Source organism: Eubalaena glacialis, chromosome 3 (assembly GCF_028564815.1).
Source record: "Eubalaena glacialis isolate mEubGla1 chromosome 3, mEubGla1.1.hap2.+ XY, whole genome shotgun sequence".
Lineage (NCBI taxonomy): Eukaryota > Metazoa > Chordata > Mammalia > Artiodactyla > Balaenidae > Eubalaena > Eubalaena glacialis.
The window spans coordinates 85,603,914-85,623,243 of NC_083718.1; the positions used below are offsets into that span (position 1 = coordinate 85,603,914).

A 19,330-nucleotide genomic window follows, 5' to 3' on the forward strand; every position below is an offset into this window, starting at 1 on the left:
GTAATAAATAATATTTTGTCCACGAAAGAGAAGGTAAGCCACAACTTGGATAATATGTACTGAGGTCTTTTTTTGTCTGCTCTCAAAGGCAGGCAGCCACGTGAAACTAAATACCTAACAACTCTCTGCCCTGGCACACATGCTCCACATGCACACACAAACGATGCAAATCTGCTGCCTCCTTCCCTCCTCCCTAATCCCCCTCTCTTAGCATTTCTATCTCCACTGCCCTCCCCATCCAAATTTTCCAGCCAACAGCTGGAGTTGACTTCCGCAATCCTGGTGGAATAAATCCAGCACCCCTAGTCATCCGCCCACATTATCCACACTTCTCTGCTGAGACGAGCCCAGGGAACAGATCCCCATCAGCAGGTAACATTTTCAACTTCCTAGATCTTTTAGCTTCTCATTCCTTTCAGTTCTCCATTTTTAGGAATATTAGAAATGTAGTGACTTGGGGATCAAAATGAACTTTATAGGCTTTGCAGATGAAAACAGTGATGCCCTTCTTAGGTTATTTCCTGGCTAAGTAAAATCTGCCTGGAAATCTTTAGGACTCCTTTTATGGTTTGTGTGTATGTATACATGGTTATTAGTGAAAGCAAAGAATATAGGGCATCCTTTACCCATCCCTCAAGGAGTGACCTCTCAAGGTTGGTTTTTTTTTGGGGGGGTGTGTGGGGGTGGGTGGGCAGGTACCAAAAGGTTAACTTACTAGCCGGGAGGAGGAGTGGTGCAGGGAGGTGGTAGCTCAGTAAGGTCTTCCTACTGTTTGAGACATCCCAAAGCCCTTAACACTCCAGATATTAAATGTCCTCCTGGACATTTTGCCACTTTGCAAAGATTACACAAAAATGGACTATAAATTCAAAAATTATGCAAGCTGTGTGACTTGATGCAGACTAACTTGCTCTTAAAATGGAGGGCATGAAATTAGCAAGACACTGTGAGAAGTGGATGAAGCTAGAGTAAACTGAAAAGCTGTGTATCTAATAATCACAGAACATTGCTTTTCTGTCTTACATTCTTCTAACAAACTTTGGTTCTGAGGCTTTTTGTCCCGTGAGGCAGTCACAGAGGTTTTGTGGGGTTTTTGGTCAGAAAAAGAAAGAAAAACTTTCCTGCTCACAGCAGCTGGTTGAGATTAGGACAGTTTCCTGCCTGAGGAAGGAGCAGGAAGAGAAAGGAGGAAGAAATGCATAAGAAGACTGAGGAGACAGTAAACATCTCATAGTTAGAGAATAGGAAATGCTGTCAAGTTTTCCATTGTCCTCTCCTGGCAAGATCAGGAGAAGTATCAGAATTTAGGCAAGGAACAAAAGAATGCCTTGAAGAAATGATCAGGAAGCAAAACTTAGCTGAAAATCTCTCCTTTGTGTATTCTCCGACCCCACTCATCCCACCCTGCACTTACCTTGTCTATCTCCTCCAAGTCTGCTGGGGACACTGGAGCAGACAGGTGCTGTCCCATCCTGATTGTCCATTTTCTACCCCATTTCTGGTTATCTGTGCAAGTGTATCTGTGTGTATGTGTATATGTGTGTGTGTGTGTGTGTGTGTTGAATCTCCCTAGGTCAAAATACTTGTAACCAGATGTATCAGCATCCCACCCAAACCCAGAACCCTCCTGACTATCACTGTTTTTATCATATGGAAGTCATCCTCAGTCTCTGTCTACCTTCCTTATAAAGCCTGGTTTTCCTCTGCCTCGTGGTCCAGAGGAAGGCGTTCTTAACTTCGGGTTCATGAACTCCCCAGAATTATTGTGTGTGCATTCATTTTTCTGGTGAGAGGGACTATAGTGGGTTGAAAATTTTTATTAGCTTGTCATGGGAGTCTATGTGTCCCAAAGGTTAAGAACCACCTGTCTGAGAATATGGTTCCAGCTATTTCCTCATCCCAAGCCAGGTTAGGAACCTCTGGGCAAATAGAAGAGTGTCCCCTAATTATCCCCTTCCCCAGGATGCGGGGGCTCAAGGTTCTACTACTGCTGCCTGTGGTGAGCCTTGCTCTGTACCCCGAAGAGATGCTGAACACCCAGTGGGAGCTATGGAAGAAGACCTACAGAAAGCAGTATAACAGCAAGGTGCCTGGGAACCTGGAGGGGAACATGGTGGGAGGGCTGGAACCTGAGACATCTAATCCTAGCTTCCAGACTCCCTTCTTCAACCCCAATACTTTAACCACTACAACCAAGCAAACCTGCCCCTGGTCCCTAACTGTTAACATATACTTTCCATTACTACTCCTCAATTCACCCTCCATCAAGTCCTATCCTTCCTTTTCTTCATAACTGTCTTATATTTCTCTTTTGGGAAGCCTTCTCAGATTAATGCTATTAATCCGTAAGCAATTTTTTTCCTATATGTCTCTCCAGAGCTTTGCATTCTATTATTTGTTTTATATATTTCTTTTGCATGCTCTTAATAATCCCATGGTCAGTTCCCCAACTAGATTGTAAACCCTCTATGATTGTAAATGTAATATCTTCTAGAAACCTCCACAGTATTATGTAGATAACTTTGTACACAGGACACAGTCTATGCCAATACTGACAATGCTCTGTTTAGGTGGATGAAATCTCTCGGCGTTTAATTTGGGAAAAAAACCTGAAGCATATTTCCATCCATAATCTTGAGGCCGCTCTTGGTGTCCATACATATGAACTGGCCATGAACCACTTGGGGGATATGGTGAGTTGATCCTTAGCTCCTGGTCTACCTGCCCTGTTTGTCTTGGTTCCCTGCTTATGCCTGGCCTCTTTCTTCTTTGTCCCAGACCAGTGAAGAAGTGGTTCAGAAGATGACTGGACTCAAAATACCCCCCTCTCATTCCCGCAGTAATGACACCCTCTATATCCCAGACTGGGAAGGCAGCCCAGACTCTATTGATTATCGGAAGAAGGGATATGTTACTCCTGTCAAAAACCAGGTACCCTTCTTTCTCTTGAGTGTGGGTATGGAAACTGGCATGACCTCTCCCTTCTGCTTCTTTGTTCTTAAGGTAGGAGGGCATCAGGAAAAGAGGGCAAAGAATTAAGTTACCTCTCCCCCTGCTAAGAGAATAAAGTCTATTCTGTTATTTAACTCATCATCTGTTTTTGTAGATTTAGGTTATTTCTGTTTTTTCTTCTCTACAAAGTGTTGCTGTAAGCACCTGTGTGCATATATTTTTGTGAATATATACAAATATTTATGCAAAGCAAATCCCAAAATTGGAATCAGTAGGTCACAGAATCCTTTCCAAAAAAGTTTGTACAATCTTACATTCTTACCAGCATGAGAATGTAAGTTATCCACCAGATGAACACTTGATTTAACATTCATTCAACAAACACATTTTTTTCAGAACCTACCAGATATAGTGCTAGGCAGTAGAGATTCAAGATGACTAAGACATAACCTGTGTCCTCAAGAAATCCCCAATCTTAAAAAATAGAACAGGAAAGAAAGAAAAATGTATAATCTAGCTGAACAAACACTAATAATAATAGTTAGCGCTTTTTGAAAGATTATTATTATACACAATAATTCATCCTTTACATGAATTAACTTTTTAAATTCTCATAATTCCATTAAGTATATTGTTATTATCCACAATTTACACATAAAGAAAGTGAGGTACAGAGAGATTTAGTAATTTACCCAAGGTTACACATCTAGTGCATTGCAAAACCAATACAGATGGTCCCCGACTCCTGATGGTTCATCTTATGATTTTTTGACTTCATGATGGTGTGAAAGTGATAGGCATTCCATAGAAACTGTACTTCAAATTTTGAATTTTGATCTTTTCCCAGGCTAGTGATATGTGGTACGAAACCTTTTCTTGATGTTGGCCTGTGGTAGAGAGCCGCTGCTCCCAGTCAGCCACATGATCATGAGGGTAAACAACCAATACACTTACAACCATTCTGTTTTTCACTTTCAGTACAGTATTCAATAAATTACATGAGATATGCAACACTGTATTATAAAATAGGCTTTGTGTTAGATGATTTTACCCAACTGAAGGCTAACGTAAGTGTACTGAGCACATTTAAGGTAGGCTAGGCTAAGTTTTGATGTTCAGTAGGTTAGGGGTATTAAATGCGTTTTCAACTTACTATATTTTCAATTTATGATGGATTCATTGGAGGAAGAGCTGTACTCTGCTTTACTACAGCTAATGGTAACAATAGTAACAACAGTTATCAATAACAACAATAGCAATAGAACACTGAAACAAAGGTTAAATGAAGGGAAATAGGAAGACTTCACAGCAAAGGGGACAGGTGCTGGAATTTATAAAACATGGAATTTCATCAGGCAGGTAGAAGGAAGAAACAAAAAGTGTGAACAGCAATGACTGATAGTTTCTCTGTTATGCCTCTCAGGGTCAGTGTGGTTCCTGCTGGGCTTTTAGCTCTGTGGGTGCCCTGGAGGGCCAACTCAAGAAGAAAACTGGCAAGCTCTTAAATCTGAGTCCACAGAACCTGGTGGATTGTGTGTCTGAGAATGATGGCTGCGGAGGGGGCTACATGACCAATGCCTTCCAGTATGTGCAGAAGAACCGGGGCATTGACTCTGAAGATGCCTACCCATATGTTGGACAGGTGAGACTGTCCCATGCAGTCATACAGCTCTGTAATGGCTCCTCCTTCCCCAGCATGACATTTTGTACTGGAAACAAGTCCAGAAATCTTGTTTTCTGTTACCCTATTCAGCCTTCTTGATGGGATAATTTCCCACAGAAGGCCAAGAAGATTCCCACAGGCTGGGAGAATTTGGGGAGCTTAGACTACCATGGTTCCTATCTGCCTCTCTGCCCTGAAGAAAAAACAGAGGACAGGTTATCCCATACATCTCTGAGTCGGTCTCTGTAACTCTCTGCTCAACTCATCCACTCCCATCACAAATCTCCAAGCCCACCATGCTAATTTCATGAATCACTTGGCCTTATTTTGTATGATCTCAGTGTGGGTTTGGGGAACATTTAAGCAAATTATGTAAGTTAACATGCTAACATGTATAAAATGAGAGAAAAAGCAAGTTGCTTCATATTTATTGCAGTTTTAGAGATCAACTCACTTCCTCCTATAAGGTCCTTTAGTAATAGGAAGATCTTTCTTATCTAAAAGGAAGAAGATCTGAGGGCTTTTTATATACATGGGGTTGATAGATAATATAATATGGGGCCTTTGCAATAAGAGCCTTTGAAGCAGGGATAACAAGTCTGAGTAATACAAATGATGGCTACCATGTGCTAAGCCATGTACTTAGTGCATGTTCTCATTTAATCCTCATAAAAGCCCTGTAAGGTACCCTTATCCTCACTTTATAGGTGAGGACATTGACACTTAAGGAGATAAAGTAGCATATTCAAACTCACACCTCTAGTTATGTAGCAGAGCCAAGATCTATCTATTGGATCTGTTTATCTGCTGCAAACATTCCCGGGCATGTCTTCTATGCACATGTACAAGAATTTCTTTACTAGAATATAATATCTAGGAACAGAATTGCCTGAGTCTTGGGGTATGTGCATCTTCCTCTTTACTAGATAATGTCAAATTGTTTACCAAAGTGTTTGGGAAAATTTGTATTTCCCACCTGCACAGTATAAGAAATCCTATTGATTCATCTCTTCATTGGTATGCTTATCTGGCCATTTGCATTTCTTCTTCAGTGAATTGACTGTTTATATCTTTTCCAATCTTTAATTAGGTTGTGTTCTCTTTCTTACTGATTTTTAGGAATTTAAAAAAGATATTTGGATACTAATACTATGTGTGTTGTGAGTCTATTTTTCTTTTCATTCTCTTTATGATGTCTTTCAATCCAGAAAAGTTCTTAATTTTAGTGTAGAAAAATTATTAATTTTTTTTCCTTTGCAGTTTGTGCCTTTAAAAAATCCAGTAACAACGAGTTTTATTTATTCGTGTTTAGTCATCTGAAATGGTATCTCCTGCAACAAAAATGCTTATTAATGTAAATGACTGAACAGATCCATTTTACTGGATACTCAGCAACCTACATAGTAATGTCACTTCAGCACATCATCGTGACATTGGCCACATCAAAACTACTGCATTTCATAAATGTCATGCCATTAGTATTCCATGTTATGGTTTCTTTAGCTGTCAGGTAAGTAAGTCAGAGAAGTTGGAGGTTGTGTGTGGAAAGCTTTTTCTTTACTCTGTGTACAGTTCTCCGAACTGCTGGGTCCCCAGTCCATATTTGACCCTGGGGCTGCTGCCGTAAGGTGAGCACACTGAAGCTGTCCTAAAAGGTTCGCTTTTGAATTCTGAGTACATCAGGCCAGTCAGTGAGATAACCTGGACGTGGCAAAATATTCTTTTTTAAACTGTCAAATATTCTTCTGACAACTTTTTGTTGTCACTTGACATCAAAAAAATTAAACACATCCTAAGAGTGTATACAAAAAAACAGATTCATGTTTATAACTTTTTTCATATTGATTAATCCAGGCAACCAATTTAAAGGGTTGTCTAACTATATTAAAAACATAACTTAAATATTATTAGAGCTAGTAGTTGATCACTTATCCATTGACAGCTTGCATCATTTATTCAGTACTATATTAACCAGTTTGTTGAGAGACAGTTTAACTAATAACTCAGAAACTCTGAATAATTTAAAGGAAAATTACATAACATTTGAAACCCTGTTTTGGAATAGAAGGAGCAATTGACTTATAATCTCTGTTCTCCTACCCCCTCAAATGATCTCGTCAGCATTTTAGAGAAATGTGCAATGATTTTGGTCTCATAATCAATTAAAATGAAGAATTAGCTGTATAAGACATGTGTTCCATTTTTAACATTCTGAATCTTGGACAACTGTTCTCTTTTCTACTTTACAGTTTTTAAAAGCAGTTATTGTCCAAAACTGAAAGAACTTCTTATATGAACGTGTAAATGAATGGAAGGAGGTAAAGAAAAACAAAATTTAAAAAAAGAAGAGATCTGATAGGGCAGCAGCCAGATAATACAGTAATTTAAGTTCATTCCAGCCATAATACAGGTTATTTTTACTTTAAAGTATCATCACGTGGTATCCTTCCAAATCCATTCCCTAGATATTTTATTTTACTTGTAGATCTATGCAATTTTTGGCACTAGGAGGCATCAAGGGTTTGGATCATATGGCAGATAACAAAGGAATCTTGAGAAATTATTAAGACAGGAGACTACTGTAATCTTAGAATATCATGTCAACTGCTGCCATTATTGTTAATATTTAGATAACGTATTCTTGTAGATGCAACTTTAGGGTTTTGAAGGGGTAGTCTGTAGGAAAATGAACTGCCAAAAAGAATACACCGCCTTGATGTGCGTTCCCATTAGATTCCATAATTGTGGCTTGACAATGAAACATATCATCGTTAACTAGACCTGCAAAACATAACATTGGAAATTCACAGACTAAATTGCTAAGTTCTTTATTACTTTGTTTTAGTGTCATGTTATGTGCTTTTATCTCATGAGAGCACAAGGGTCCAGCCGAAACTCTTTGCCTGTTATATGTGCATGGGACCAAGGTCCTCCCTCTAGCTGGGTCTTGGCCTTGACCTCCTCCCCACACAGCAGCTGCTGCCTCCCTGCCTACTGAGGATCACACATACTACATTGCCGGAAGATGATTTGTGCTTTAAAAAAAATCTTATTTCAGAAATCTTTCTCTACCCTGAGGTAGAAATAAAAAATATTCTCTTTTTTAAGTTTTACAGTGTTTCCTTTCACATTTATGTTTTAAAACCACCTGGAGCTGATTTTTGTGTACGGTACAAGGTATCCACTTTTCATATTCTTTTTTTTTTTTAACTAATTTATTTTTGGCTGTGTTGGGTCTTTGTTTCTGTGCGAGGGCTTTCCCCAGTTGTGGCAAGCGGGGGCCACTCTTCATCGCGGTGCGCGGGCCTCTCACCATCGCGGCCTCTCTTGTTGCGGAGCACAGGCTCCAGACGCGCAGGCTCAGCAATTGTGGCTCACGGGCCCAGCTGCTCCGCGGCATGTGGGATCTTCCCAGACCAGGGCTCGAACCCGTGTCCCCCGCATTGGCAGGCAGATTCTCAACCACTGCGCCACCAGGGAAGCCCCATATTCTTTTTTTTATAGTTTCTAAAATGGTGAGGAGAGAACAGACCCTTTCTAGAGACTCTAGTCTGCTGCCCCTGTTAGTGCACTGACATCGCCCAAAACATTGGCAGAATTCCTCACTCACTGATTCACTGCCTGTTGCTTAGTCCTAGTCCTATTTCAACCTGTTTTTTCCAGGATGAAAGTTGTATGTACAACCCAACAGGCAAGGCAGCTAAGTGCAGAGGGTACAGAGAGATCCCTGAGGGAAATGAAAAAGCCCTGAAGAGGGCAGTGGCCCGAGTGGGACCCGTCTCTGTGGCCATTGATGCAAGCCTGACCTCCTTCCAGTTTTACAGAAAAGGTAAGGCACTGTTCCTATGGAGCACAATCAACCTTCTCTTATGACGTGGGCTGGGCAGCTTCTCGAAGGGTACTGAGCATTTTCAGTACTTGTTTCCATAAAGACTGAGTCTGCCAGGGAGAAACAGCTGCCACAGCACAGAACATCTCTGTCGTAAGCCCTCCTGACTGGGATGGGATTCTACAGAGGGTCTCCTAGAGTGGGAGACCCCACAGGGCGACCCTTGGATTGCAGAAAGCTTCACCTTGATAGTTTGTTTCCTAGGTGTGTATTACGATGAAAACTGCAATAGCGATAATCTGAACCATGCCGTTTTGGCAGTGGGATACGGGATCCAGAAGGGAAACAAGCACTGGATAATTAAAAACAGGTAATGATGGGAACACTACATGTCATCCTCTTAACACTCACCCTCAACTCCAACTTCCCAATATTCCTTTCTTTCTCGTAAATCAAGAGAAAGTTTTCTCAGATGTTTCAATTCTACCTTCCCAATCAGAGGCTATTAATTCTAACATTTAACGACCAGACAAGAGTATTAAAGGTATGTGTTGGGCAGCTGCTATATGTTCAAGGTGCTTAGTCACATACACAAACACATGAGCAGATGTCTGTCTTCAGTGATCTCATAGCCGTAAGAAAGACAGACCTAGCTAATGAGAACATAAAGTAGCACCAAGAACCAGCAGGAGCTTTGGAATTATATTTTTTTCTTTCTTTTCTCTCTAATGTGATTGATTTTTTAGGGAAGTTTCCATCATCAGTCCGTCTATAAGCAGTAGGGTACAGTATAAACAAAGTAAAAGTTTAATATCCTCTTGTGCATCTTTTTGCCCTTCCAGATACACTTAGGATAGACATATATAAGAACTGGCCAAAGATTTTGAAGTCTGTGAAGAGAAATGCTTTTCAGAAAGTAGATATGAGCAACAACAACAAAAATTAGTGTTTCCCTCTCTATTATTGGGAACAAATAAAACTACACGTTATTAGTAGTTGGCTCCCCATTTCTCTTTAGCCCCTTGTGACTTTGTAGGGGGGCAGATTTAGGGTAGTTGTTCTTTTTCTTTCCTCATTGGTCAACACCAGGCTAGCAGCAGCACTGATTAAATTTTCTGTCCTTGGTGCCCTCCAAAGAGCAGGGGTCCTAGACTCTGGGGAGTGCACAGGCCAATGCAGTAGTATAACCAAGTTGGGTTTGCTGCCTGGAGGGCTGGCAGGATAGAATGTAAGGCTGGGAGTTGCTTCAAACCTGAAGCAACTTTTTATATCACAGTCCCAATTAAGAGTGAACCTGAGCACCTTTCTAAGAGGATGTTCCTTCTCCCACAGCTTCTGTCTTGTGTTCTCCCTTTCTCGACTCCCAGCCCAAGCACTTACCCTGTCCTTTCTTGATCAAGTGCCAAGAGAGCTGGGAAGAATAAAGGACACACCTAGGCAGGATCAGGATCATTGGGGACCCCTGGAGAAGGGAATGGTGGAAGGGTAAAGGTCTTAAGTAAAATGTACCAGGTAACTGGTAAATTTTCTTGTTGGGGAAAAAGGACAGAAAGCTCATGAAAACAATTTAGGAAGATGTATAGACCAATCTTCCCTCTCTCTGTCTCTCTCTGTCTCTGTCTTTGTCTACCTGTATCTAATCTTCCAGTCTCTCCACTTGTCTCCTTAGCAATCTCATCAATTCTCATAGCTTCATTCATTTCTTCTGTGAAACCAAGATCACCAGCTTCAGCCTCTCTTGCCTCTTTCTTATGCTCTAGACTCACGTTTTCAAGATTACTCTTCATAAAACACAAGTTGAATGATTTTACTCTCCCAATCAGAAAACTTCAGTGTCTTCTCTACTATCATGGGCCAGAGAGTCAAACTCTTTAGCCTGGCAGTAAAGATCACTCAACCTGATCTCCCATTACTCCCTGTCAAGCACCCTGTTTTTCAGCTACATGATCCTAACACATGTCCCATGCTTTCCTGCCTCTATTACTCATTTCACACTCCCCTGCTGGCTTCCATTTCCACAGGTCCAAATTCTATCCGCCTTTGGGCTCAGCTCAAATGCCACCTTTTTTGTTAAGCCCTTTTTGATCCCCTTGGTCAGAAGCAATTTCTCCTATAGCACTATGTCTCCATTTCTTGACTTTAAACTGTTTAAAGGTAAAAACTGTCTTACTCATTTTTGTAAAACATCGTTACCTATACTCAGGTACAATACTCAGTAAATGTTTTATTGAATAAACTGAGGGTACTAAGTATTTTCCTTGCTTGGTCCTACAGCTGGGGAGAAAACTGGGGAAACAAAGGCTATATCCTCATGGCCCGGAATAAGAACAACGCTTGTGGCATTGCCAACCTGGCCAGCTTCCCCAAGATGTGACTTCAACCAGCCAACCCCATCCTGCTCTTCCATTCCTTCCACAATGGTGCAACATACTGATATACCTTGGGAGGGAATTGGTGTGCCTTTCTTGAAGAAGATGTAACGATACAGAGATTATCTGTTCAGTTTCCATGTTTGTTTGTGCTTCAAGTGACACTCCTACTACTTTTCTTCTCTCCACCCAAGGTCTTTATTTTTTCATTAGAAATAGGAAATTTCCCTAACAGGTATGCATTCTTAGGCTAAGAGATGTGACCACAGCCTGCCCTGACTGTGTTGTCCTGGGGCCAATGCTGTGTAAATAGAGGCTAGAGATCTTCAGCTAGGCTACATTCTCATTCACAGGGACTAGTTAGCTTTAACCACTCTAGAGGACTAAGGTGACCTGACTTCTCAGTCTCCACATTTACTTCTATATCTTCAAGGTAGAAATTCCACCCCATTAATAAATCTATTCATAAATCTTTGGTACAAGGTAACATGATACAACAAATGTGTTTTGTTTTTCCTTCTTTGCATTTATAAAGTAAACTGTATTTATCGCTTATCTCTAATTTAATAAATAGCTATTTAGTAAACATTCATTTTGTGTCAGATACCATGCTAGGTGCTGGAGACAAAAAGATGAACAAAACATATTCCTTATATGTGATGTGCTCACAGTTTGTCTGGAGATTCTGTTGCATAAACAATTTGTCCTAATTCATTTATTTGTTCATTCCTTCAACCAACATTTTTATTATTTTTTTAATAGATCTTTATTGGAGTATAATTGCTTCACAATACTGTGTTAGTTTCTGTTGTACAACAAAGTGAATCAGCCATATGCATACATATATCCCCATATCCCCTCCCTCTTGCGCCTCCCTCTCACCCTCCCTATCCCACCCCTCTAGGTCGTTGCAAAGCACCTAGCTGATCTCCCTGTGCTATGCTGCTGCTTCCCACTAGCTATCTATTTTACATTTGGTAGTGTATATATGTCGATGCTACTCTCACTTCACCCCAGCTTCCCCCTCTCCCGCTGTGTCCTCAAGTCCATTCTCTATGTCTATGTTTTTATTCCTGCCCTGCAGGTTCATCAGTGAGATGAACATTTTTTTTTTTTTTTTTTAGATTCCATATATATGTGTTAGCATATGGTATTTGTTTTTCTCTTTCTGACTTCACTCTGTCTGACAGACTCTAGGTCCATCCACCTCACTACAAATAACTCAATTTCATTTCTTTCTATGGCTGAGTAATAGTCCATTGTATATATGTGCCACATCTTCTTTATCCATTCATCTGTTGATGGACATTTACAACCAACATTTTTAAAGTGCTTACTCAGTATTAAGAATTGTACTGAGTCTGGTTCAAGATGGTGGAGTAGAAGGACGTGCGCTCACTCCCTCTTGCGAGAGCACCGGAATCACAACTAACTGCTGAACAATCACGGGCAGGAAGACAGTGGAACTCACCAAAAAAGATACCTCACATCCAAAGACAAAGGAGAAGCTGCAATGAGACGGTATCAAGAGCTGCACTGGGGTCTAAAGATTCTTAACCACTCCTGTTCCTTTTCCCATTACCCTTCAGAAGCACTGACCCCCAGTAACTGTCTTGCACTTCTAATTCCCTCTTGGTGTCTGCTTCTTGGAGGACCTGAACAGACATAGCCTATAAATAACAGAAGACTAGTATCTAGAATGTATATGTAAAAACAAACAAACTACAGATTGATGAGATAAAAACAAATAACTCAATAGAAAATTAGGCAAAAGATACAAACAGGCAATCCACAGAAGAAATCTAAAAAGCCAATGAATACAGGAAAAGATGCCTGATCTCATAGAGAAACCCAGGGCATCGCAACGAAAACCCAAAGCAGCCAAAAAAACAAATAAATAAATAAATATATTAAAAAAAAAAAAGATGAGGAAGTACTTACCCATCTTTAGAGACTTTCCCACATGTGCATAAGGAGACACACAGAAGAATACGTTGCAGAATTATTTGAAAGAGGAAAAGAACCTAGAACAATCTAAATGTCCAGCAAGAGAAAATGGATGAATACATTGTGAAACAGATACGCTACGGAATATCATACCGCTGTGAAAACAAATAAGCCACAGCAAAAATTTCCACGTGGAATGGAAGTGAAAAACTGACTTTTGGCTGTGAAAAGTCCTAATAATATATACTTTATTTATCTTGAAAAGCTACCAAAAAAGAGAGAGAAGTTAAAAAAATAAAAAGAGAGAGACTTGTTTATCCTTTAGTCTACAGGAAGTAAGTTGACAAGTACTTTTGATGTGATTTGTCTTGGCCACACTAGCTGCTGAAGGAGACTAATTATGATTTTGTAAATCTTTCATCTATTAAAAACAGACAGAAAAGTGTAAAAAAAAAAAAGAATTATACTAAGTTTCAGGGTTTAAATGGATATAAAAAGATTTCAATATTTAATTCTATCTGTATGGGGACCAGATTAAGTGACACATGAACCTAGGTCTTGAAAAATATCTTAAGGCCCTTTCTGAGGTTCTGGAACCTAAAATATTGCTGTCACCAAAAGAGGAAATTGAAACTCTTTATAATGATTCCCAAGCAGTATCAATTCTAAAATAACTTAGCTGGCTAATAATAAATCAGCACAACTGGTTTTGCCATTTTTCACAGAATGTTTATTGAGCATCTGTTATTACCACTAGAAAGAGTTCACATTTATTGAATGCTTACCATGTGTCAGGTGCTACTTTATTTCTTGCTGTGCAAAAATTATTTATTTTTGTGTGTCAGTATTTATTACCATGTGGTACGCAGTGTATTTAAAGCTACCAGGATGAAACAAATTAGTAAGACATGGCCCTGACTTCTATGAATGTTATAGACTAGTGACAGACATATAAACAACTGATATCAATATTATTAATAATATCAACCATAATAAAATAAATATGAATTATGGAAGCTCAGGAATGAGTCATTCTTAATCGATTTTAGATGTGGTTTCATTGAAAACAGCTTTGAAAAATCTCAGTGAGCAGAGAAGACTAGGGATTGGGGTGGATGAGGGATTGGAGAGATTTGGGTTGGGGGTGAGGAGTAGGGTTAGGGGAGGGAGGTCGGCATATCAGGCTGAAGGTTCTGGGTGAACAAAGGCACGAAGAGAGCTGTGTGTGTGAATGGTAAGGGCTGCAGTGGCTCTAAATATAGGGTGCTAACACATATACATGGTGGAGCTGAGGACAGAAAGTAGGTTGGAGGTGAGTCCTGGAAGGCCTTGAAAGCCTCTCATGTCCCTAGAAGTTCATATTTTATTTTATAGACACTCAGGCATTTAGTAGGCATCAACTATTTTTTAGTAGGAGAAAGACACTATCAAATCTATATTTTAGCAATATTCCTCTGGCAGTGGTATAAAGAACAAATAACAGATGAAGAACAAAATGGAGATGCAAGAAATTGGTAAGTCAACATTTAGGAGACACTGCACATACTCTATTTCTTCTCAAAGAAAGAATACTTAATGGAAGAATGACTCCTGAACTTTTTTGAAGCTTGGGTATGGGTTTGGCAGATTGGGAGATGTAAAATGGCATTCAGACACAAAGAACAGTATACTGAAATGTGTAGGCATGAGAGACCACATTCGATAATCTGCAAGTAGTTTTTGTTGAGCTTTGTAAAGACCAAAGACAAGCTTGAGAGATGTCTGACTTCCAGCTAGGCAAATTTACACATTTCTATTATTTTTATTTTTTTTGTCTTTCTGCCTAAAGAACATCCCTTAGAACTTCCTTTTGTATGGATATGTGGGCAACAAATTTATTTCATTCCTGTATGTATTTGGGTTTATTTCTAGATTTTCTATTCTGGTACATCAATATGTATATCTATCCTTGACCAGTATCACACATTTATAATGTTTTAATATCTAGTCAGGTTAGTCTTCCCCTTATTACTCTCTTTTTTTAGATTTTTTCCTGAAGATTCTTGCTTTTTATTTTTTCCATGTGATCTATTGAATTAGCTTGTCAAGTTGTCTAAAATTCTGCTGGTATTTTTATTTGGATGACATTAAATTTATATCTTTAATTAGGGAAAATTGACCTCTTTATACTATTGAACCTTCCTATCTAAGAATAAGAGGTGCCTTTACATTTTGTCAAGTACTCTTTTGTGCCCTTCTTATAGATATTGCCCATTTCTTGCTAACCTCTTTTCTAGGGAGTTTATCTTTTATTATTTTTGCAGTTTAAATGGGGTCTTTTCCAATATAATTTCTAATTGGATGTATATTTGAAAGCTATTGATTTCTATTATATTAGTTTTTGTACTCAGCTACCTTACCTTGAATTCTCTTTTGGTTTATACATTTTTCAGTTGAGTCTTTTGATTTTTTTTTTTTTTGAGTATGTAAGCATATCATCCACAGAGGTAAATTTTACCTTTTTCTTTCTCATTTTTACCTCTAATTTCTTTCTTGTCTGTTTGCATTAGGTAGCTTCTCCAAAATGATGCTTAGTGATAGAATTGATAGGTCTTGACTTAGAAATATGATTATTTTTATAGATGCATGAAATTCCCTTATAAAAATGTATATAATTTATTTAAACTCCAATAAATGAATATCTATATTGTTTCCAGTGTTCTCAGTTACAAATTATTCTGTAATTAATGATTGATATTTTGACACAAAGCAGTTTTAAAATTATTGTAAATCAAATCTGTTATTACATATTTTTTATTTCTTTCATAATAACAATATTAGGTAACATTTATTGAGCTTAACTATGCAGCCCATACTGTGTTAAATGATTTACGTATCCTTATTATTGCCATTCTACAGATATCAAATAGCTTCCCCAAGGTAACCTAGCTAGTAAGAGGCTGAGCCAGGAAGCAGACCAGGTCTTTTTTGTTTTTCTCTCTCCTTTTATATATTTTATTATTTATTTTTATTTTTAACTTGGTTATAGAATATTTTAAACATATATATGAAAGGAGAAAGAGAGTAGTAGAGTGAAGCGCCACATACCCATCATCTAGTGTTAACAATTATCAACATTTTCCAGTCTTGTTTCATCTATCCCTCCTGATTTTTTTTCAGTATTTTAAAGCAAATCCCGGATACTACTTTACTCATATAATGAGGGATTATGTGTAATCCCTCATTATACATCTCTGAGTGAGAAATTTTTTAATATAACCACCATGCCATTAGCACATCCAACAAAATTAATAATTATTTCTTAATATCATTTAATATTTAGTCCATTTAAAAGCCTCTCCTATTGCTTAAGGTGTCTTTTTACTGTTCGTTTACTCAAATAAGTATCCAAACAGTTTTACACATCGCATTTAGTTGTTAAGTCTACTGTATTCTTTGACAGTCACCTCCTCACCCTACACTCCCCCCAAACACACATACATTTTTTTTCCCTTGTAATTGATTTCATGGAGAAGCCAGGTTATTTGTCCAGTAGACTGTCTCATGCTCTGGATTTGGCCGATTGCTTGCTCTTTCTGAATCCAAGGTCCTAGTGCTCTTAGCTACCACAATATACTCTATTTCTCATTATCCTTCATAGATGTTGTGAGGAGTAAATGAAAACTTACAAGTGACAGCCCAGTAACTTTTTAAATTTAATTTAATTTATTTATTTTTGGCTGCTTTGGGTCTTCCTTGCTGCGCATGGGCTTTCTCTAGTTGTGGTGTGCGGGCTTCTCATTGCGGTGGCTTCTCTTGTTGCAGAGCATGGGCTCTAGGCACACGGGCTTCAGTAGTTGTGGCATGCAGGCTCAAGTAGTTGTGGCTTGCAGGCTCTAGAGCGCAGGCTCAGTAGTTGTGGCGTACGGGCTTAGTTGCTCTGTGGCACGTGGAATCTTCCTGGACCAGAGATTGAACCCGTGTCCCCTGCACCGGCAGGCGGATTCTTAAGCACTGCACCACCAGGGAAGTCCAGCCCATTAACTTTTAGTGGCACAGGTATTATAATACTCCTGGCCAATTTTATTTTTTTACAGTACATATCCTTTTTGCTGAACCTTCAGGCTCTAATGCCCTTGAAAAGCCTTTATGAGTCAATGACAGCCTTCATAATACTTACAAACTAAGTTTGTCCACAGACTTCAGGAATCTAATTCTTCACCTCTGGACATTTATAGCCTAAGGTCTGCTTTCCTGTGTCGACTTAAAGAAAAACACACAAGGTAAAAGTTGTGAGTTAAGTTTTATTCAGGGAACTTACTGAGGACTATAGCCCGGGAAATAGCCTCTCAGTAGCTCTGAGGGGACTGCTCCAAAGAGATAGGGGGAGGAGCCAATATGTATATGATTTTTTTTGGCCGGAAAATACATGTAGTCAAGCATACATCTTGGTAAAAGATTACTGCAAATCACAAAGAACAGATATCTCAAGTTAATTATTTTAGTGCTTTTCTATACATGGAAGATGCAAGAATCTGGGGACATTGAAATTCTTGCTTAGCTATGCATCTTAACTATCTGTTAAGCACAGAATGTTTCATCCTATTTTTCCCATCCTGAATTCCCCTCAGGGAGCACTGTTGGTGGGAGGGCCACTGCACTGGGTTACCGTTTAACCCTTTGTGTAATGGGATAATGAGCGACACTCTTTGTTCTTTTTGTTTACACCTGAGACTCTACATGTGGATTTAACAGAGCAAAGATGCTATGCTTTTGTAGATAACAGAAAATTCTAAGGAATTAACTGAAAAATTATTAGAACTAATAAATGAGCTCAGCAAAGTTGCAGGGTACAAGATCACTATACAAAAATCAATTTGATCTCTATACAGTAGCAGAACAAACTGAAAATGAAATTAAGGCAATTCCATTTACTATAGCATCAAAAAGAATAAAATAGGAACAAATTTGAAGAAGTGCAACAAACTTCAATTATAAAATAAATAAGTCATGGGTGATCTCAGAGAGGCAGCAGTGAGTGGTGGCGCAAAGCGAGATCTTAATTCCCTGCCCAGGAATTGAACCTGGGTAGCCTGGATGAAAACCGGGAATCCTAGCCACCAGACCAGCAAGGGCTAGAGGCTAGAAGCTATTTTTCTCTGGCTCTTGCCCCCAGTGAAAAATGCATTTCTCACGGAGGTAAAAAAACTGTAAAAACAGGTACAAAGTTTATTATTAGAGACATAGCACAACAACAAGTGGGAAAGCACACAGAGAAACAGTTTGTTTAGCTAAGATAGAAGCAAGGCAGAGATGCCCACCCGGAGAGAAAGGGTGTGGGCATCCTCCCTGATCAGGAGGAGCGCAGTAAAGAGGCTATTAAGTCATTTATATAGGGCAGTTCTTCGGGGTCTTTGTCTTCCTTCTGGCCAATCATCTTGTTTTTGTCCCCCCTGGCTAATTTGTTTCAGGACCCTCCCCATAGGTGCGCACATACCTCTCAGCCTAGATGGATCTCGATGAAAAGGCATCTGGGAGAAGCAAGACTCATTATGGCCTGGCGTTGTCCCCGGACTTTTGACCCCCGCAGGGAGCCTTTCTGCGCATGTATAGTGTCTCCCTTGCCCCAAGGAGAGGGGGGAAGCTGAGACTCTCGATCCTTTACTCAAACAAGGTTTTGCCCCTCTTTGTTAGTGCCATGACTGTTATCTTAAGGTGTCCACAAGAGACAAAGCCTGGCTATCTACCCTGTTTCTGTTGTTACTTCCATTTTGGAGGGCAAACAGGAGGCTGATTGCAAATGCCTAACCTGGAGCCCACCTACCTCCTGTCTCAGGAAATGCAAACAGGAGGCTAAAAGTAAGTGTCCGACCTGAAGCTCGTCTTTTTATCGCCCCAAGAAATGTAAATAGGAGGCCAGTTGTAAATGTCTAACCTGGAGCCCATCTATCTCCTGCCTCATGGGGATGTAATGTACAGCATGACAGCTATAGTTAATAATACCGTATTGCATATTTGGAAGTTGCTAAGAAAGTAGATCTTAAAAGTTTTCATCACTAGAAAAAAAATTCTGTAACTGTGTATGGTGATGGATGTTAACTAGATTTATTGTGGTGATAATTTTGCAATCCATACAGATGTTGAATCATTACGTTGTACACCTGAAACTAATATAATGTTGTATGTCAATTATACCTCAATAAAAAAGAAAATGAAAAAAAGAAGTGCAAAACCTATACTCTGAAAACTACAAAACACTGTTGGAAAGAAATTCAGAAGACCTAAATAATGGAAAGACATTGCATGTTCATGGACTACAAGATAATATTAAGATGTCAATACTCCCCCAAATTGATCTATAGGTTCAGAACAATCCCTATCAAAATCCTAGCTGGCTTCGCTCTCGTGGTTCCTCTGGGGAAATAAGGATGAAGCAGCGAGCGGGGCGATTGCGCAGGGGGCGGATCCAGCAGTGGCTTCCGCCACCGCCGCCACCACCATCTCCGTGCTCGTGGCGTGGGAAAGGAGGTGTGAATCGGGGGCGCAAGCCGGCGGCGGCGCCGCTGCTGCAGGGTCAGCGGCGGGAAGGCG

The 19,330-nt window shown here is 39.5% G+C and overlaps 1 protein-coding gene across 1 annotated transcript; it reads left to right on the top strand.

Moving 5' to 3' along the window:
* The first annotated feature begins 264 nt into the window (after positions 1-264).
* On the top strand, positions 265-11,493 carry CTSK (cathepsin K). Its single transcript, XM_061183536.1, has 8 exons — positions 265-372; positions 1,963-2,086; positions 2,571-2,693; positions 2,779-2,931; positions 4,376-4,594; positions 8,279-8,444; positions 8,709-8,814; positions 10,719-11,493. The coding sequence occupies exons 2-8, from the start codon at positions 1,964-1,966 to the stop codon at positions 10,816-10,818; spliced, it is 990 nt and encodes a 329-aa protein (XP_061039519.1). The 5' UTR covers positions 265-372; position 1,963; the 3' UTR covers positions 10,819-11,493.
* Positions 11,494-19,330: the final 7,837 nt, after the last annotated feature.

Excerpts from the sequence above, each read along its gene's own strand:
- CTSK (XM_061183536.1), top strand. The coding sequence starts at position 1,964 with ATGCGGGGGCTCAAGGTTCTACTACTGCTGCCTGTGGTGAGCCTTGCT. Across the intron at positions 2,087-2,570 it reads GAAAGCAGTATAACAGCAAG|GTGGATGAAATCTCTCGGCG; the intron begins GTGCCTGGGAAC and ends TGCTCTGTTTAG. Across the intron at positions 8,445-8,708 it reads CTTCCAGTTTTACAGAAAAG|GTGTGTATTACGATGAAAAC; the intron begins GTAAGGCACTGT and ends TTTGTTTCCTAG.